Source organism: Bombus affinis, chromosome 4, assembly GCF_024516045.1.
Source record: "Bombus affinis isolate iyBomAffi1 chromosome 4, iyBomAffi1.2, whole genome shotgun sequence".
Classification (NCBI taxonomy): Eukaryota; Metazoa; Arthropoda; class Insecta; order Hymenoptera; family Apidae; genus Bombus; species Bombus affinis.
This window is the reverse complement of record NC_066347.1, coordinates 18,106,550-18,127,861: the sequence shown is the minus strand read 5'-3', so window position 1 is coordinate 18,127,861 and position 21,312 is coordinate 18,106,550. Positions and strand designations below refer to the sequence as shown.

Genomic DNA, 21,312 nt, shown 5'->3' with positions numbered 1-21,312 from the left:
GCTCGTGGTCATCAGGAGTATAAAGACGACGTTTTTAGAAAATGACAGCGCTGTCGGGTTTTAAAAGCTTTTATATTTTTCTTCGTCATTACGAAGATTGTGATGGAAGAACGTAATGGGGTAAAATCTGACGATTCCTTAATGAAGAATGCTTAAAGAGATTCTATAGAAAACGGTGATCGTTTCGTTGGGTAGTTCATTCGAATTTTGATCAGGATTATTGAGATAGAAGGGTCGAGAGCTTGGTGGAATATCAACTTTGACGCTTCAACGCTTCATCTCTTTTCAAGCTCACCAGTCACGAACCATGGTTCACTGAATATATCTTTTTGGAAAATCCTTTTTGGATTTTCGTACGAGAAACATGGTATGTTTGACAAGGGATTTTCTTTTGAGGCAATTTAGAGTGACAAAAAGGTCTTTCTGTTAGGTAGCTTGTCGATAAAAATGTTTTGTTAATATGTAAATGGAACGAGTAGTTACGAATTTAAATAGAATATGACCAAATGGAATATATATCTTCTCTTCGACTTTCATAAGCTGAAAGCTCCGTATCTAAATTTTATCTTAATTATTTGAAGCAAAAAGTATGTTCTTTTATCTTCTTTTAGTTGTAACATTCACTATACTATGCTTTGTTTATATGCTAAAGCACGTATTTTATGAGTTAAGGAATAAATTAGATATGGGGGGACTATATTGTTAGATTGTTAAATGTGACTAAATGGAACTCATAGTTTATTAAAAACTATCGGATAAATACGTATAAATGTTGTAGTCGTTGTAATCTATTATTGTGCTATTATAGGTATACGTGTGTACTATAGAAGGACCACCCTATTAGGTACTGACAGCTTTCTTCTAACATAATATTTCCATAGAATCTTATAATCTTTTTCCTCTCATTGTCTCCGAATAAGAAGTGTGTAATAAATGTTCGAATTTCGGTGTGTTGAGAAAGCTGCTCGGTTAAGTTTCTGACTACAAAAATGGTCTTTTTGTATCAGAAAGAACGAAAATAAATGTTCGGCAACGAGTTTTTTTCTTTTTTTTCTTTTTTTTAAGATTTTTATTTTTACGTATCAAGTATAGGGAAGAAGTAGTGATCTCTCTTTTATCGATAAAATCATGTTAGGCGAACGTAGTAAATGGCTTCTGCAGTATCACGGAACTATTCGTATTACTCGATTAACTGAGTTCCCCTGAGTCAGTGGTTCTCAATTCTTGAAGCGTTTATTTATCGATTAGGGAATAGTTCTAAATCTTTTTCGACTTTCTCCAAAGAATTCTCAAATTGAATATTTAAGACAGCATTTAATGAATTCAAATTGAAACACCTTATTTTATTACGTAAAATTAAAATAACATACTACAAGGAATGTCAGTAATTTGGTATTTCTCTATGCCAATTTCCTTAAAATTTGTATAAAATTTAAATGTACCTTTTGTTACTAATCTAAAAATTATTACTGTTTCCAATAATATAAGAAATAATACCTTAAAAATCGCTCAAGAAATACGCAAATATACTTTGAAGGTAACCGAGCCAAAAAAAAAAAAAAAAAAAAAAAAAAATCAAAAAAAAAAGAAAAAAAGAAATAAATAAATTTAATAGTAAACACGTGCTGGTGAAACACTTGCTGAAATTTGCATCGCTCGACACGAGCGAACCGTTCGGAAGGAAAACGCGTTCAGCCCCCAAGGCTGTGGAATTGGGATCACTTAATTAACTCCGTTTGAATCTATCTTGAATTAATTCTCGTTTAACGACCTGTGCGTATTCAACGTCATATCATTTCCGACCATATCGTTCGCAGAAGATGAAACAGCACGGTAAAACAGATGTGAATACCTATCACGAGCGAAACAGAAATGCGAAGATCCTTTGGAACGATAATAATAAAATTGCATGCATAGGAACCATGGATGGAACACAAGGCAAAGGTGTAGATGGTATTATAAGCTTTGAAACGAGCGTATAGGACGAGAGAAATTGATCAAAAAATTGAGTTGAACCCTTTGAAGTTAGGAACAACATACTTTGATGTTTTGTTTAAAGGAGAGATATCGAGCTGTGCAAAAATTGTATAGGTTCTCTGAAGGTAAATAAGATTTTGTTGCTGAGTAAATAAACGAGATTTCAAGTTTCTCTTGAATATTGGAAATTTAAAGGTTTTGATGGTATTTTATCGTTATATTACTTCTAAATTTTAAAGGACCAAATCACATGGCTGAAATTTTTTAAGTCTTTCTATATCTTTGAGGAAGTAAGATAAGGTTGATAGATAGTCGTTGTTGGTACTTAACCGAGTATGGTCATATAGTCGATTAAATGAAATTTCTATTCTTTCACATATATATCGTCAAATATATATTATATATCAATGTTAATTGTTATCTGTGTTGGCGTAGTGAATAAACACATTGATGTTCGGTGTTTCAATTATCAGAATTATAATCGATGTTAAATGTATAGAGTGTCAAAAAATTATTTGTTATAGCTGTGGAAGATGGAGATCTGTTAGAGAAAATGGATCATGAAATTGATCTTGAGTATAATTTTCAGACAAAATTTTTTATTGCATCATAAAGTACTCATCACGAGAAACGAAAGTTTCTCTTCTTCCAGAAAACCCCTGGATCGTAAATGATTCGTTCTTTTGAAAAAAGCTGTTTAAAATTTCTTATACTAATCCTTATACTAATTGTGTATACTAATTGTATCTAGTATATTATGTTATAAATAATGGTTAATATAAGTATCAAAACAAATAGACAACAATTAATTAGATAACATCGTAATAACATAATATAATATAATTGGTGTAATCATATACAGTAAAACTTAGAAAATCTGCTCTGCATGAATTCGGTGAAAATTATCCTTTGTTCCGTGGTATATATAGGCAAAAACGAATGGTAGACCGCAGCATAATAGTTTCCAACCATCCACAATTGTTCTAATTCCTCACTCGACGTCTTTCATGTTCATTCATGTAGGAAAAAGTATGTTATCGTTTAATAATAAGCTTTTGAGCGTTTAATAACATCTCGTCGAGTAGAAATTCCACACGAAGCAGTGAGAAAAATAATATTTGAAGAAGATCTATGTTCTCAGCTTCGTCGTGTGCCAGAACTTTGTAGGATAGATTGTATCATGCGATGAAAATTTTATACTTGTAAGTTAAGAAAATTGGAACGAAAATTCACGTTGTCTCAAAGATATCTTGTTTTTGGATAGAAATAGTTACTTTACTAACAACATTCTCAATATTAAGGATATCAACATCTTAGATTTAATGAAAGCCGCTGGAATACGCCAGATATTTCATATCTGACTTAAACATGTACAGTGACGAGCGAAAAAAGTAAACACATAAATGTAAAAGACTAATTTTTCAAGTGATCGGTAAAGATTAGGTAACAGTACTACAATAACTACAAGTTATTATTAACGAAATGTAATAGTTAATTTTCATTAACATTAATAATGTACAAAACATTTTACAAAAATGGACATCTCAAACCATGTTTACAGTTTTGCACATTAATTATACTCGTCGAATCAAGGTTTCAACATAGTATTTCGTCCACTAGTACTACTTCACGTTTATTATATCCAATAGAATTAACTACTATTTAGGTAAATTATTTTGTGGAATGCTCTTCAAATAATAATGCTCTTTTCTCATTATACCTTCGACATTCGCTTTTTACGTAAAATCAACGGGCTGTGTTTACACTTTTGCTTGTCACTGCATATCAAGGAAGATTGAAATATAAAGTAATTCGCACAAAAAAGTAGATATTAGTATTGATGTTATTGTATTCCATATTTGACCTTAAAATATGAATAAGATCTAATCAGTCTAAGTATTAATGAAATTTCAAACATTTTTGCTAAAAGAACGGAACTCTCCTTTCTAATGAGCACTATATGATGCAATAGAAAAACAATTTGACACTGAAAATTGTGGTCAAGATCAATTTTGCGCTACACTTATTTAACCAATTTTCATCAAATCGAAGGTGTAGAATGGCTTGAAAAAAAACCGCGATAAATACTTTTTTGACACTTTGTACAAAGGTGTATATCAATGTGTATATCTATACACATACTCTGTATGTGCATATCCGTGGAATATATATCCGTTTTTCGAAGCAAAATGTTATCTACCTGTTCAAAAGAGCAAAGCAAAAACACTACATAGAGGGTTTGTTACTGTTGACACTCTGTATTTCCGTGCGCAAAGTATCCAACCAGATATCCAGGAACAGCTTTCAGGGAACGAGATCGAATGTTTATTGAACATACCTGTTTGATCGAATATATTTAATATGGCAATGTTACGTATAACAATATACGTATGGAATTTTAAATGTCATGAGGGTTGCAGCGGACTCAATTTTAATTACAATTTTAATTACATTAAACATTTTGCTCATTGATGACCTTACCTTAATTTTTTTCTCCTTCCTCACTTTCTTCTCCTATGCGAGTGACACAGCTAGATTGATAGTAACAAGCGATTTCATTAAAACACAATCTCCTTTTCCATTTGATGAACACGATACGAGACGAGGGAATGATTTAGGAACACGACTTTCGAGCGGTTTCAACAACTATTAAGTTTCATTTATAGCAACGAACACTGCCAAAGACGTAATTAATAAGATTCGCGTAGATGCCGTAGATGACGTAGATGAAAAAACGTAGACCAACGTAATAAACGTAAATGACGAAATTATGTATTAATTTATTTTAACGCGTTAAAATTACGCTAATGACAGTTGCTCCGTTCTATTTGTTCATATATTTAAGCCCTATATGCAACAAAGTGAATGTAGCATCTGCAAGCGTGTTAATTGGACAACGACGAATTTCGTTTCGCAAACACGGACACGTGAAACATTTTGAAGTTACGCGGACGCGAGAGTAATTCGTTCCCTTAAATTGCTCAATTTCCATTTCTTTCGCCATGTATATTCGAGTACTGCATTTGAATTGCAGAGCAGTCGGAAGTAACGGCGCGCGTCGTTGATATATCGACAGGAACATGAATTCTTTTTTCATAGGATGAATACTTTTTTCATCGACTTATTAAACCGAATCAAGTTTTCAAATCCAATCATTTAATTTCATCGTTTTACATCGAACGTTTCAATCTTTTTTCTTTTAAATACCTTACCTATATTTCATCTCGTTGAATATTCCGTATTTTTAATGCTACTACCACGTATTGGTAATTACAAATATGTAATTATCGTTCTGAAGTTAGAAATTCGAAATAACATTCGTCAGTATATGATTCTACGTTTTATATAGAGTAGTAAAAATGATACAATGGGTTTCGTTAATAAACCAATAAAAATTTTTGTTCCTTTTTCTTTTTCTTTTTTCTTTTTTCTTTTTTTTTCTTTTTTTTTTCTTTCTTTTTCTTTTTTTTTTTTTTTTTTTTTTTTTTGGTTTTACGTATCCAAGGTCGAGAATAAACCATGTGCACGTTTCTTGTATTCGTTTCTTGTATTTTTATGAGGAATTCAGTCTTTTTACGCCACAAGAGTCTCAACGTTTTCGTTTTCACGCCTACGTTACGCTCGTTAAACACGTTGCAACAAGACCATGAATAAGGATAACAGCTTTAATGTTTTCACATGTGTCAATTTATTATTTTAGACCTTAAATATTTTATTTATAAAATCTTTATTTAAACAAGTTACCATTGTCGCTACAATAAATCGATGAATGAAATCAGTTTAAATTTAAAATATCATTTCATAATTTCTCGTCACTTGTATCTAAAAACAACAAAAAAACGGTGTACCCACATCGTGCGTAGACGGGAAATTAGAACAGTGGAGCTTAATTGAAACACTGATCATATTCCGCGATTGTAAAACAATAATAGAAAATCGTGTTTCTTTTGAAGGGTATGAAATTGTCAGGAGATTATGCCATTAATGAAATTGGAAACTGGCTGGTCAAAGGGATTAAACTCAATTAAACCGAACTGTGTTATATTGTACAAAGGCTAGAGAACTGCTACCAAATATCTGCTAGTTTAAAGGTGTCCCTTATAAATTATAATTATATTTCAAATTCAATCTCCTAGTAATAAGTAAATTAATATTTTACCTAAAATCTGTGATATAGATAACAAAAATAAATTCTTTACATTATTCGTTAGTTTGCAATATAATTAGAATATTATCTTTATTTTCTGGTGTCTTTGTTATTCTTAAAAGATAAACTGCTTATTTACAAATTTAACACTGCATATGCTATTAATAAATCATTTTATATTTAATTTTGCAACCTTCAGTCATTGTTAAAACTTGTTGACAATACTGTCGGTTAATAGAAATTTCTAAAATCCCCTTGTTTCTACTCGATTAGAGGGTATATTGCAGAAACTATGTTAGCTACAGTGTTAGCTACAAATCACCTGTGTCACTCCGTTAAACTTATACACAATAGTATTGTTTCTTGTTTTCATTTAAAATAAAATATGTTATTGTAGGAATGAAGCAGAATGTTCAAATAATTGAAACAACTTTTTGTCCTCTAATTAGTGCCTTTCATTTTAAAAATTAAAAAATTTTTAATCAACGATATTTGGAAGTTTCGATCTAAAATGACCAGGAATTGAAACGGAAAATATTTTGATGCCAATAAATACGTATTCTTCACACATAAAACAAATATGAAAAGAAACATCGATGTATATGAATGAATTTTGAAATGGGGAGGAATTATATGATTATACCCATTCTCTGTTGCGTTTAATTGTTTCAATTGATGTCTCATGAGAATTTTCATCGAATTCTTTAGAGATCCTGGCTGTAAGGTCTTTTTAAAATTATAAGAACAGATTCAAACTATAACATTTGAAAACTTGTGGTTACAAAACTTACTTGTTTCTCATAATTATTTAAATGAATCTATTCGGCATTTTGAGTGACCGTCCCTTTATGGCTCGGACGACACCTCTCCTTCCTTTGGGAAATTCCGAATTATCTGTCCTCCCCGAGCTGCAAACCTGATGACTTAGACAGTAGGGAAAAACATCAGGGAAAACCTCTGACTAGAAAAGTACGATAGACGAACAAAATTTAACGGCTGATGGGGAGTATCAACAACATACAAGGACAATCATCAACAAAGTGTCGTACCGTGCGGGTGAAATACTGGAGTTTCAATAAGATCTTATAACCATCGAGTTCGGAACATCAACAAACTTTGTTTGCATAAAGCAAGTGTAAACAAAGTGTCAAATTACACTAACACCCGATCTATTAAATCCGTTCCACCTTGAGCGTTAATTCATTCAAGGTTCGTGGTATCGATCGATCGGTCGGACGTGCCCGGTGGCTCTTTAGTCGATGATTTGTAACAGAATCCTTGCATTAACACAGATTCTCAGAACACACAACTTCACCCAGCAGATATCGATTACAGTCAGTTGTCACTAACAATGCTTTTATCAACAATATCTTTACCTGTTGATCCTCTGGAAGTTTTAACTATATATATTCTCTAGGAACAGTAGGATTTTAATGATATAACTTTACTAATGAGATCTTAATGTCATAAACGGTATCGAAACTTCTTAATTAATGTCGTTATCGAAGAAGAGACTCGTAATCTTCTCAAACGAAGAGCACTTGATGTTTACAAGTAGAACTCGATATCTTAGTTTCTTAAAATGTGTTTCTGTGTTTACTTTCTAAATGTAAACTTTATTCAAAACGAGCCGTTCATTCGTTACAGGCCGTTAATAAAATTGCACTTTGCACAAAGGAATTGCCGTTAATAATTTAAGATTCTCTGCTCGTCGTACAGGATATATATCGTAATTATTCACGACGATCGTAACGTTTAAGTCCAATTCGAGCTTAAAATCCCACGTGAGCTATACTACCACAATAGCCTGAATTTCTATTTGTTCGTCTACTGCCTGTTCGTACTCGGAGCATCTGTTGTAAATTACAGCAAAATCTTCTAATGTGTTCCAGAATATGTCTTCATGGAATTTTAATAATTTATTAAATCTATAGATAACAAATGTAAAACTTATTAATTTATAATTAATATAAAATAAGAGAGCACGAAACTTCCTATTTTATGGACATATTAAATATTTGTAAAAAATTCTGTATCATTAGTATCACTTTAATTACTTTAAAGGATATAATCCCATAAAGCCGTGACCCCTGAAAGAATCGATGTTCACGCGTGACAAATTGGCGTCGTATGAAAGTTCCGGTATGAACGTTACTAGAGCTGATACCAGCTAGGGGCACAGGTATATGTTCTGGGTTCATTATATATTTATAAAGGGCTGCCGATTCAACGAGTGGTCCGGGTAAATTTAAATTGTAAATAGACAGAGATTTCAAGTAAAAGCCTGGATAAGAGCGGATATGGTATGAGAGTCTGTGGTGGAAAGAGGAACAGGCTGCTTTTATTTGTAAAGTTTGAATTTCCTCGATATCGAAGGTGTTTAAGCCGCAAGTGTGTTTCATGTTAATCGTTCATGTTAATTCATTCGAGACCGAGATTTTATTGTAATACGATTCCTGGGTGTCAGTACGATCTGAATGTTTTGTTAGAATGATACTGTGCTTTTCTCTCTCTGGAATATCCTTTTCATATTTTAATTTTAAATCGATGACAATCTTAAATTTTATGCCTCATGTTTTTAAAATATAAAATTATATACTATGTTATACTATAATGTATTATGTACAGTTATATATATATTATGCCTACTGATTGATATGAATTTCTTTCCGTCTCGAATGCGTTAAAACGGAGCGCAAAGAAGTCGAAATTACTTATTGTAATTGGTAAAACATCGTGAAAGGCAGACAGATACAAGAAAGAAGTTAAACTATAAATTATATTTGCGACATTGTTATGTTTTTGCTTTCTTTAAGCCTTTCATCAAGACAGCCGATCTATAAATATTAATCGACCAATTTCTCTAAGCTTGTAACTGCAAATTAATGTTTATATATATAAAGAGTTACGTATTAATCTATCTAAATATTTAAAAAGATGTTTAATGTTATAAATGATGGATATTAAAGATGTTCAAAAGAATGTAGTCTTCGCGTGTTCTTTATCATATCCCTGATCAAAGACATTCCAATATTATTACAATATCCAGTTACATATTGATACACAAGATATACAGATTATCATTTATAACATTTTGGTTTTCTTAATTGAGTTATTCATTTAGTACAAATGATAAGTAATTAGTAATAATTCATAAAAAAAAAAAAAAAAAAAAAAAACGATATTGTAGTAGAAATATTATAAGAAAACATTTTCTGTTTCAGTGTAGAGTTACTCCTTTTTATAGACAGTGTCGTACAAATCCGTACGTCTTTGAGAAAATGTAGGTATCTGAGCCCTTACTTCCTCAACAACTTTCAAATCTGAGAGAAAAGAAAAACGATAAACCAACGAGACTAAAAGTTAATTACATCATGGATTTCTCGCTTTTAATGTTAAGCTGGAAATTACCGATATCGGTGACCATCATATTTTCCCGAGTTTCCAAATCATAAAGGATTTTCTCCCAGGGATTTGTCAACTGTGTATGTCCCCATGCGACATAACTTGCTGAAGGAACACGAGCCGGTGATATACAGGCGACGTATAATTGATTGTCATTCGCTCTGGAACGCTGAAGTAATGACCAGTGCAGTGGTCCAGTGGTCATATTGAATGCCGCCGGATATATCAGCATTTGGCAACCTAACACAGAGAAACGGGAAATATGAGACCACTGAATCTTAGTTAACTTTGTAGGTGCACAGTCCACATTCCATAATTTATGAATATGCGAGAACAGTCCTCTTGTCGTGCTTCTAATTCTTTTATTTATTTCATTTTCAGCGAATATACTGGTTTTTTAAATTAAGCTCCTTTTTATACAGAGTTACAGATTATATTGATTATATTTTATATAGAATATATTTAAGAAAGATAGTTACTTTCCTGCTAGTTAAGTATTGTTCGATTAAGCTACTGTACCTTTGTTCCGATAAATGCGTGCCATTTCCTCGAATCTGATATCATAGCAAATGCCAATACCTATTTTCCAGCCCTTCACATCAAACATTGTTAGGGAATCACCAGGACTGAGTGAATCACTCTCTCGGAAAGTAATCTTGTTGGGAATGTCGATGTCGAATAGATGTATCTAATAACATAAAAATATAGTTGCTAACTCTATTGCTGTAACTTTTGTAATTTAACATCAATGTTACGAACTTTTAAACTTTAATTGTTTTTTATTTAATAACTGACAGCGTTTTTATCACTTTCTTTTATTAAAAAGTTTTATCATTTAATAATATTTGAGAAGGAATATTTTTTAAGAAAAAATAAGTTTTTTCGTATGTGAAAAATTTATATTACAAAACAAATATATTGTACAAAAACTTATATATTATATTACGACAAAAATGTATGTTTCTCGTATCAAACCGTATTTTATAAACCTATAACATATTTTTTAAATTATAGAATTGGTTATAGTACACGTATGTACATATGTATATTCCTAAATTATTCCTAGATAGAGTCACTTTCTCCACCCCGATATTTTCAATTTCAAAGCCACATGGAGGTATATTATTTACCTTCCGGTGTTTTGCTATCAAAGTTCCATCGGGACCCCAAATAGTACAGCAGGTATTGTACAATTTATCGCCCTCTATTTCAGGTATCGTACCACCAACTACATAAATGCTGTTTTCCTTAGCTGTCTTCGATAAAGCAACGCTCGTTTCACCATCAGGAATACTCTCGGCGTATTTTGGAAACTATTCTGCATTGCAATATTTCAATTAATGAAAAATAACTGTCCTTTGTTCCAACTATAAATTAGGTTGAAATGCTTGTCAATTTTTTATTTTTTAAATTATTAAAATAACTAAATTTTATATTTCGATTTACTTAAATATATAATTACTTAGATAATAGTACATATAATAAATTGTTTCTACAGGTTCAAGATGAAAAATGAATATTTAGAAATGTTTGTTTAATTACAATCATGCTATTTGGGTTAGTACCAGTGACTTGTTACTTAACGACTTTGCTAGTACTTTTTGAAACATAAAGTTAGATTTTAACTAACTTTAATTTGGGTTAGTACCAGTGACTTGTTACTTAACGACTTTGCTAGTACTTTTTGAAACATAAAGTTAGATTTTAACTAACTTTAATTTTTAACTACTATAGGTGGAATTATAAATACAAAATAATTGATAATACTAGTTTATAAATACCTAATTATTAGTATCTTAAAAAATATATTTATACAAAAATCACGATAATCATAAAAGTGGGGAAATTCTATATTCTCGAGTCAATTCACAATCTTTATGGAAGTATAAACGATAAGGTAATTTGTCTACTTTTACTTTTTTCTATATAGTTGTTATACATATAATAAATTATTAGAAAAAGAAACAAATTATTACGTATTCCATATGGTGAATTAAAGCATTCAGGAAGAGCGATAATATCAGTATTATGCTCTTTCGCGCTGGAAATGTAGGAAACTGCCCGCTCTACATTTTTGCTTTTTACTTCATTTACTTGAAGTTGTACCAACGCCAAGCGAAATGCTAAAATGTTGGAAAAGTTAAATACACTCGGTTATATATTTCCCATACTTTTTACCTATAAATACTTTATACATAGTGAATACTTACTCGACATCGTTCGCACTACTTGTTTAGCGATGTTCGTAAGTATCATAATGTTCTTTGAGGTTATGTATGTTACTACTCGATATCAACATTACGTAAACAATACGCGGGGATTTTTAATAATTATTGATAAAGTTTAGGACATTAACTTTGATGTAATTGTAAACATTATTACATATTATAATTAAATGTAATTTTCAGTTAAGGGTAAGAAAAGAAATATAATATTTTGTAAAAATACACTTTATTATAAAATCTGTATAAATAAAATTGTACAATTTATCTTGAAAGTAAAATGACCGAATACGTTCCTGGAAAATATTACTGCCTACTAAATGATCGAGATCTTGATCTTTCTCGTCTTTTGTGTTTCTTTCTGTCTGCGTAATCTCTGGGTTTCTTATCTCTAACGTTTTCTCTTTCTTTGTCTTTCTTTTTATGTTTTTTACTTGATCTTTCAGATGAACAATCGTGCTTCTTATGTTTCTTTGACTTTTTCAATCTTTTTAATTTATAAGAATCATTCCTATTAGAGTTACTTCTTTCTCTCCGTCTCTTCTTTTCAGAATCACTATCGCTGTCATCATTAGATTCGGAGCGCCTTTTTCGTCTTTCTGATTTTTTATCCCCCACTTTATCATACTTGTTCTTATTGTGCATCGTACTTCCGATTTTCTTTCTTTTATTACTACTTTTGTCACCATCTTCACCGTCTTCGGGGTCAGGGGACATTGATCTTTTTCTATCCATCTTTTGCTCGAGTCCCTTGGATTCCTTGTCCTTATATTCCTCATACTTTTTTGTATCTGAAATTAACCCCATAAAATACTGAGAGCTAAAACCTCTACATTTATCATATTTTGTATAAAAATAGAAGGGACCTTTAAAAAATTGCATGCAACAACACACTTACAGGTACTCTTGAATTAGTTTTTCTACATGTCCGATTATGTCTTTATACGTATATGTCAATTCAAATTTATTTTCTTAAAAGTCCCTTAATGAAAAACTAACACTTCATATTAACTTTGAACTTTTGAGTTCTTAGAATATTCTGATTTAGTCACTGGCTGTACCATAAATTCATTTACAGATATTATATTTCCACCAAGAGCTAGTTTTATTATGAGCCTTCCAGCATCATCATCGAATCCTTCTATTTGACTATAATTATTACTTTGTTTTCCAGCTATAATTTTCACAAGTGTTCCTTTCTCGATTTTAACTTCTTCCTCTTCTTTTTTGGAATCTGTATTTTTCTTCTGCGATGCTACTTTTGGTCGTAATTCTGGTATGACAGCTGCTACTAATCTGTAACATTTAGAATGAACGATTGTGAAATAAAAAATGATGTTCTCTGTTTACTTTCCAATAAGTGATGTATTAAATACATACAATTAATTTAATCCAGAGTAAAATTCATACTTTTCATTTCAACCAATTCCCTTTCCTGGTTGCCATCCCATTCCCCGTAACATTGCTACACCAAAAGCATCAATAGGAATTTTTTCATAATCTTCTAACATAGACTGAAAAATACAAAACGATATTTATAATATGCAAATGTAATACATCTGTGCATCGCACATCAATATGTTGATAACGTACCTGTTCTTTGCCTCTTAATGATTCATCTTCTACTAAAGGTAAAGTTAAATCATTTGTTTTAGTTTCATATTTATTCTTTGACTTAAGTTCCTCAATGATTTCCTTTGTCGCTTGCTCTTCTAAAGTAACAACTTTATTTTCACTATCTTCAACTGGCTCTTTCTTTATTGATATTATTGGCGATGTTTTTCCATTAGATAGCTTTGATTTTGCCTCGTTAACACTAGCGTCTCCTACCTTTTCCTTATCTGCCTTCGGAAGGAAAATGTTTGCATCTATTTTATTAACAATTCTATCATGCCAGGTTTTTGAACCTAGTAATGGAATAATTAGAGGTTCATCTTTTTTTTCTTCCTCACTGAAATAAAAAAATTGTTTTCAAATATATATATTCCGCTATTGGTGATTTTTATAGGATAGGTTGAAGTTATATGTTTCTTGATTAAAAATTTTACTTTTTGAACTCGCCCTATTACTTTAATACCTTTCTCATCAAGGCATTCAATGTAATCAACTTTCTTTTTTTCTTGTGGAATAGCATTTTTTAACACAGGTTTCTTAATAGATTTCGCAAAACCGAAGGAAATCTTCTTTCCTTCTTCTGCCATTTATTTGTTATTTTAACACTGACTTATAGATCAATACACATGTATATACTAGACATAAAGATTGATGTCACTTGAAAACATAGTTTCAATTTCGTTAATATGTAATGTACATACATGAATCTAATATCTTATTATACTTTATTAATCTACTCAAAATTACTTGCACATTACTAAAATTTCATTCCGACAATATATCAAGCGCCTGAATAAGTGACATTAAAGTAAACATATATCAGAGAGGAAATAACAAGAACTGACGCCTATGGTTTTCTATGTTACAGAGCTAGTGCTACACCATACGGCCAAATGCCGAAAATGGCTAGGATATCCCAGAGAGAGTAGTGCTGCACCATGCAGCCAAATGCCGAAGGTGGTTTATGCTAGTATATATCTGCCTATACGTTTCAATCAGAAAATAGATATTATGTGTTCATGTGAAAGTTTACATTTCCCTAGGAGCTGTATTTTGATAGATTTAAGCTTCTAATGAAGCATTTTAAACGTATAGAGTATACTATGAAGTAGATAGTAGTGCGGATCATTTTATATTCATAGTGGTGCTTTCATGGTTTCACATTATCATTTAGACTGATAATTTACGATTTCATCTATTCCCTTTTTTTCTCTTTTAAGCCTCCTTTTTCTATGCTTGGCCAGTTCGAGTAAATGTATTTAAAGCTATTACAGGTCATTCAGAAGTTACGTCTCATAAATTAAAATACATAGAAGAATGGCAATTACATTCTCCTTTTTATCATTTATATTCTATTATTAGAACACGTATCATTTTTCAAAATTTTCCTTGGAATCTACAATTGTTTATGTCATCTTCCTATTGGTCATCGACTTTGTCATTTGCATGTCTCATTTTCCTCGTGTTCGGCATTTCAATATCAGGGAACGAATTTGTATCTTCTACATGAAATCATCTCTTTAATTTCAGATAGACGAATATGCGGCTGCTTCTGTTCCAAATATCTCCGTTACTGTGCCTGTTGACGGAAATCGGCGCGGCTGGGATCGGTAAAGCATGGCAGATCCTGCCATACGCGACCGATTCCTGGAATCACCCATCATGGCCACGGCTCCACTCTTCCGCGTTCGAAGTTCGCAGCGTGACCGGGGTTGGTCATCTCAATCCCTTGTTTAATTGTTGATTTTTTTAAATCTTTGTTTATTAATTCCAGGTTTTTTACATATTTTTTTTTTTTTACATGATTTTTTTCCAGAATAAACGCTGAATTCTGATTGTAGGGTGGATACAGGCAAAAGTACCGATACGCGACGGTACGACATAGCCATGCATTATTACATTCTTTTTTTTTTTTTTTTTTTTTTTTTAAGATTATTATTGTAACTTAAATTTAAGCCGCTGTTACGCTGTGCCTATGTACGATATTTTAATTTATGTCCTGAAAGCCTGGACGCAAAAACAGGACAGTTCGTTAGCGTAGGAGGGAACTTCTTCGTTAGACTGAACTCTGTTGATTGACTATTGAAAGCGCAAAGCGTAATAAGTTATAGTAATTCTTTTGCACGAGATTAAATAATTCAAGAGCGTTATTTTTTAGTATTGATTAGAGTTATATTTTTATATTTTTATACTTTTATATTTTTATATTTTTATATGATAACCATTTATATTTTTTAAAATATCTTGTCTTGGCATACACATTTTTTCCACTCTTCATATCTATCCACATTCGTAACTGTAGGTGACATTTTTTTTAACAATTTTGCTATTATTTTATAATTCTTTAATTCATATTTCAAAGTCGTAATAGATGTTTCTCTTTCTTCAAGTCTTTTAAACATTGGATTCATTTCTAGCTGCCATGCTTGCGTACAAAGCAATTTTATATCCGCACAAGAATATTTTTCAGTAGATTTTATTATGTGACTCACAATATCCATATTCTCTAATAATCGGTTGCTAAGGTATAATTTGAACATATCAAATCGAGTAACTTCGTTTGGTAATGATACGTATATATTCTTTTCAAGGCGTCTGCGTAATGCTGCATCAATATCCCTAATAATATATTTACAATAAATATTATTGTTCTGTTATATTAATAATAACGAAGGAATATTCCGAACAACACAATAATTAAGATTAAGATAATGAATAATTATGATATTAAGATATTTTCTACTTAGAAAACATTGAAATAGCTATAAATGATATACATACCAAGGGCAATTAGATGCGGCCAAAAGAACTACATCAGAATTTCTGTTAATTACTAATCTATCCAATCTAAAAAGAAGTTCTGATCTGAATGTCTTTGCAAATTTAGACAATGTATACTTTACTCTTTTATTTGTTCCTATGCAGTCAATCTCGTCGATAAAAATAATTGTTGGCGAATTATTATAGGCAAGTTCAAATAAAACCTGTTCAGTTTAACAAATGTATTTATTATTTATTAAATATTATATTCAAAATTCCTTAAATTCATTGTTTCATCACGAACGTAATATCATTTCGTTTTCCAAACAACTATTCTATTTATATATGAATGACGACAAATAAAAACAAATCTTTTTAAACCTAGAATCTCTTCTTCATAGACAAAGGAAATCAACTTACACGGATATACTTCTCGGAATCACCTCTCCATTTGTCCACCAATGAGCTGGCCGTTATGTTAAAAAAGTTGCATTGGCATTCTGTTGCGACTGCCTTCGCCAACATCGTCTTCCCTATTTCATAATTGCTTGTAAACATGTATGGGAATGAAAGAAATACGAGTATCTTACCTGTACCAGGTGGTCCATATAGCAGAATACTTTTACAGGGAGCAAATGGGCCTTTAAAAAAGATAGGGTATTTAAGGGGATACACAATGGCATCCTTAATGGCAGATTTACATTCCTCTAGGCCTGCAATGTTGTCCCAATATACATTAAATTTTTTCAGTATGATTTCCTGCGACAATACAAAGATGAAATGGTGCATAATCTCCGTATTAATTTCCTTGAGTGTTATGTAATTCATTATTTAAAGCTTTACTGAAATCCCTGTGTCATTGATATACAGTGGATTGTTTATCCAAGGTATTTGTTGGATATACAGTGGATATATACAACAATACATTTGTTGGATATTGATATACAATGGATTGTTTATCCAAGGTATTTGTTGGATATACAGTGGATATATACAACAATACATTTGTTGGATATTGTTTATCCAAGGATAGGTATTTTATTTTTAAAAAGCTTTACAATACGTATATTAATCGAAAATAACTTACGGATAAAATGTCTTCAGCAATCTTCTGCAATTCTGGATTGTCTATATAAAGGTTCCGAGCACATTTTGATATCTTTGATTGCCTGAATTGTTCCATTGAGACGTTAAATAGCTCTTGTGATGAAGATCCATAGTTTTCATTGGCAGAAATTGGTGTCACTGTTATTGCAAGATTAATATCATCCGTAGCATCACCCCTCATCTTCTGTTGTGCATTCCTCCCTTCCACAGACCCAGATACAGACTCACTTCTCGTTTGTTTGCTAACAGATTTGACACGTTTTACTACTTCTTTGAAGATTGAATGATATTGTAATAGATACGTTGAATATGTTGAGAAAGTTGAATAGTGTTAAATAATTTAAATTCTTACACTTTGTTCGCATTTGTCATTTCCCTCGTCTTTATTTCCTTTTCAGTTATTTTCTTGCACAATATAGGATATTTTTGGAATTTCATCTTGTAATAATTTTCATATTCTCTAAGAATAATTTCCAAATTGACGTTGTCGCAGACTCGATATTTCCGAGATAGACGAGCTTCCAGGATTAATACATCGCTAATGTCTGCATATCTAAAAAATATAATTTTTAATTCATTGAACAAATTTTATGCTATGAGTACACACTATACGATAATCATCAATTGGGACAACTGTTTTATTTCTATCCTTTCTATTTATCTATCTATTCTATTTCTATCCTTCTGCTTTTTAATTTCTAATTTTTAAAGTTTGAATTTAAATATATTTTCATTTATAACTAGTTTATCTACGTTATCGATTGAGTTATTCTATAACAACCGAGTTATCGATGTCGATTTTCAAATTTTGATTCCTTCCCCTCTTTCCGCACTAATTTCTATTTCGATTGGTCACCGATATTATTCGAAAAAAATTGCAACTGAGAAGATATCTAAATTGCAATGTACTCACCCATTGCGTTCCAAATAATCACATATAAGGTACAATATGTTCCGATTACGTTCCGAAGTATGACTCTCCTCCTAATGCGACATTTATTTTTTTTTATTATTAACAATAATTATTAATAATATAAAGATTTTCATGCAATTTTCTGTTACATTGCGAGTTTAATAAATTTGCTACACATAATTTTGTTATCTACTATCTTGATACGCGCAAAGATAAATCTTAATGATATATAATACAGCGTAAATGGTTATAAATAATTAATTATTGACAATAATTATAAGAATTATCGAAAGAAAAAATCATAGATACAAAATCAAATACAAATCATAGATATAAAATCAATCAAAAAATGAACAACAATTGTGAAAAACGCAATATGGCATATCAATGACAAAACACACTCATGACTGTCATGGAAGTTCCAAAGTGCAAAATCTAGAATATTCCTTACCTCTTTAGATTGAGATATCTTATTTGTGGTACCTTGCTGCGATGATTCACCGTTCATTGTGATAGTTTTAAATGTGATAATGATATCCTTGTATTGACTATCGTTTTTCGATAGTTACGAGAATTTTCGTTTATCACTTTGAGACAATCCGTAACTTTCTTTCTCTTATAAAGTTTCCCTTCAACTCCGTTGAAAATTGAGCATCAAACAGGAGACGAACGATTTGTTCGCACACATAAGCAGGGTGCGAATATAATGATGGAACAGTCGAGTCCTGTCTACTATATAGTAAGATGGATACGACATGGAAATAGAAAGAGAAGGCTATATATAAGCATTTTCTGTCCTTGTTTAATCAGGCATGCACACTAGTGGACACTGACGGCGCTCGTTTACCGTTGTTACATATTTCCGGTACAAGTACGCGGGCTTTAGAGAAGGACGGAACGGTCTCTCTCTTTATCCCTATATCGCGTTTTTAGTTCGCTCACGCGCTCTGTACTTATATCTATTACATTTCCACCATAAGCAGCGGCCGTGCAGTGACTTACAAAAGTTTCGAACTCGCGGACGTTTAATCACGTTCCCTACTCCGAAGGGGTAAGTACAAAGTTGCTCGTCTCAGTACTCTTGTTAGAAGTTTTATCATCTTTTTCATTTCGTGGTTACAAGCTTTTCCAGGAAATTCTTATCGTTTTACAAGAGCTGTGGGACACAATGACGTCAGCTATCGATCATATACGCGAATTTGTTGTAAATTAATTAGGAGAATATCTGGAGTTCTTTATCGTTGCCAGCTGTAAAATATTGGAATTTTTCATTTATAATTCTCATATTTTCGACTCTTCCGTTGCCAAGACCACCTTGAAAGATTTTTGGTACGTTCCATCAGCCTTGTTAAAAGTGTGCCCATTGGTTAGCTATATTGATTTTAAAAATCAATACGTATATCAAGTTTATTATCTCACAGAAACAAGGAAATTCGTTTTATTAATGAATTTTCGACGTTTCTTCTCAGTTTCCTTTAGCATCGAACGAAGAACATTATATTTCGTTTAAAAAGATTGAAATTGATATTGAGATAAAATCAAAAAGTATCCGTTGTTCTCGAACATTCTAGTATTCCTTCGCCGCCCGGGAGAAAGACAGGTATGAAGAAAGAGGATATTTTTTTTATTAACTTTTTAATATTGATGTTTCGACAAATATTGACGTGTGCAGTGAGAAAATCAAGTGAAATTTTGAATAATATCGTTTTAATAATTTGTGAAACGAATTAGTTTGGTTTTTTCCATTTTTATTAGTTTCCGTCAGTGCTGATTGACGCGCCACTCCAGTTTCCATTTCCGTTTCTCGAAATTTCCCACGTCCTTAGTCTTTGGGACTCTTTGCCCAGGTAACCGCATTGCTTCTGGGTACGTCTCACCGTTCGGGTCTCTCGAGCTTTCGGTGTCAGTTGTTACCGTTGATTGAAGAGAAGCTGGTGACGGATATTATCGAATAAATCGTTTATTCTGGAAAAGTTCGAGTAAGTTCGTTCTGTTTGAATAAATCAAGACATAGATCAATTTTTATCGTATCATCGTGATTCGCCATGTCGTACGTTTGGTTTCGGGATACCATATGTTTTTAATTTTTTACTTTTAATTTGACATTTTACGCCTATAATCGTGACAGGAAGATACTTTCAATGAATTATAAATATTTTAAATTATAAATTATAAATATTTGTTATAAATTACAATCATACTACGGGGAAAAGTGAAACATATGTTTTCTTGTGGAACATGTGATAGTAAATTATTCGAAGCATAATAATGCTTAATTAAACATCTATACGGTAACATTTACGGACGAATATTGGGGTAATATTATCGCGTCGCTTTAATCTGGCATTTAATGCTTTGATTGCGGTCTTTGAAATGGCATCACAGATGCTGGTATAATATCACACGAAAAAGGAAGGACCAGTGGTTAATGTTGCAAGTGCACCAGTGCGTTGCAGCCATCGGGGGTGGCTTTGACGCCGGTGCCGAGGAGAGGCGCAGAACGTGTTCGATCGACCCGCGAACGCAGCCCGTGCTCATACTGTGACAGAGTTCGTTTCAGTTAGTCTCAGTCGCTGTTTGCCCGTCGACAGCGTATAGTCGCGCCGGCCAACGATTATTTTTTCTTTTTTTGTTTCTCGATAATTCTCTCGCAACACTCGTTCTATATGTACATAAACCATCAGTTTATCGCGTGATCATTGTTCCCGCTTCCCCTACCTTGTCACGTTCTTCAAAGAAGATTTCCCTTCAGTTTTTTGTTGTTTGGGGAAAATTCATCGCTCGGACACATGGATTTATCGACACGACGGTTTATCGAGGCATCAGCGTGATGTACTTTTCAAGTTTCATATTTTCTCTATGATACTTTCTAAGGAGAATTTAGAATTCGGAAGATATCAATTTCCAGGAAATATAGGTCTTTATGAGACCATCGATAGGTTTGAATTTAATTAACTCTCTTATAATTGGTATTTCAATTTTTTAATTCCTTAAATTCAGCTTTCTTTATGCTGTTAGACGATATAACGCGGGCATTTTATGATATATCGAATATATTCGTATATATTTTACTTTATACATTCGATAAATTTCCTTGGTTGGCCGGCCTGCAACCCACATACGGCACTTAATAAAAATTTGTTTCGTTAGAGGTCGGTGTTTGTTCA

General features: G+C 32.0%; 4 protein-coding genes and 2 long non-coding RNA genes across 18 annotated transcripts in view; 2 read left to right on the top strand and 4 right to left on the bottom strand.

The window, feature by feature from the left end:
• The window catches only part of LOC126915253 (integral membrane protein DGCR2/IDD-like), an 83,114-nt gene that overhangs the window by 46,489 nt on the left and 15,313 nt on the right, over positions 1 to 21,312 (top strand). Inside the window, exon 1 of one of the 6 annotated variants that reach the window (XM_050719746.1) lies at positions 19,042 to 19,196. The exons of 4 other annotated variants lie outside the window; for them this stretch is intronic. The gene's annotated coding sequence lies outside the window, so the exon portion shown is untranslated. Of the gene's footprint in view, positions 1 to 19,041; positions 19,197 to 20,099; positions 20,125 to 21,312 lie in introns of those variants that run through there. One more of the 6 variants, XM_050719750.1, reaches the window with a different exon arrangement.
• LOC126915245 (G-patch domain and KOW motifs-containing protein-like) overlaps positions 11,962 to 21,312 on the bottom strand; it is a 40,401-nt gene continuing 31,050 nt past the window's right edge. For 2 of the 8 annotated variants that reach the window (XM_050719720.1, XM_050719722.1), the window contains one exon: positions 11,962 to 12,542. In XM_050719720.1, the coding sequence (XP_050575677.1) occupies positions 12,058 to 12,542 (485 nt within the window). In that variant the 3' untranslated portion in view covers positions 11,962 to 12,057. Of the gene's footprint in view, positions 12,572 to 12,763; positions 13,048 to 21,312 lie in introns of all 8 variants that reach the window. The other 6 variants (XM_050719725.1, XM_050719727.1, XM_050719721.1 and 3 more) reach the window with 5 other exon arrangements.
• Positions 14,475 to 21,312, top strand: part of LOC126915244 (uncharacterized) — a 44,128-nt gene continuing 37,290 nt past the window's right edge. Inside the window, exon 1 of the mRNA XM_050719716.1 lies at positions 14,475 to 14,527. The gene's annotated coding sequence lies outside the window, so the exon portion shown is untranslated. The remainder of the gene's footprint in view (positions 14,528 to 21,312) is intronic.
• LOC126915258 (uncharacterized) lies at positions 15,266 to 16,231 on the bottom strand. Its single transcript, XR_007710082.1, has 2 exons — positions 16,147 to 16,231; positions 15,266 to 15,984 (listed from the first exon to the last, which is right to left on the bottom strand). It is a non-coding gene; the product is annotated as an uncharacterized LOC126915258 (long non-coding RNA).
• Positions 16,353 to 18,590, bottom strand: LOC126915247 (katanin p60 ATPase-containing subunit A-like 2). Its single transcript, XM_050719733.1, has 4 exons — positions 17,585 to 18,590; positions 17,213 to 17,474; positions 16,716 to 16,884; positions 16,353 to 16,658 (listed from the first exon to the last, which is right to left on the bottom strand). Exons 1-4 carry the CDS (start codon positions 17,668 to 17,670, stop codon positions 16,537 to 16,539), a joined length of 639 nt encoding a protein of 212 aa, XP_050575690.1. The 5' UTR covers positions 17,671 to 18,590; the 3' UTR covers positions 16,353 to 16,536.
• LOC126915259 (uncharacterized) lies at positions 20,090 to 20,806 on the bottom strand. Its single transcript, XR_007710083.1, has 2 exons — positions 20,347 to 20,806; positions 20,090 to 20,258 (listed from the first exon to the last, which is right to left on the bottom strand). It is a non-coding gene; the product is annotated as an uncharacterized LOC126915259 (long non-coding RNA).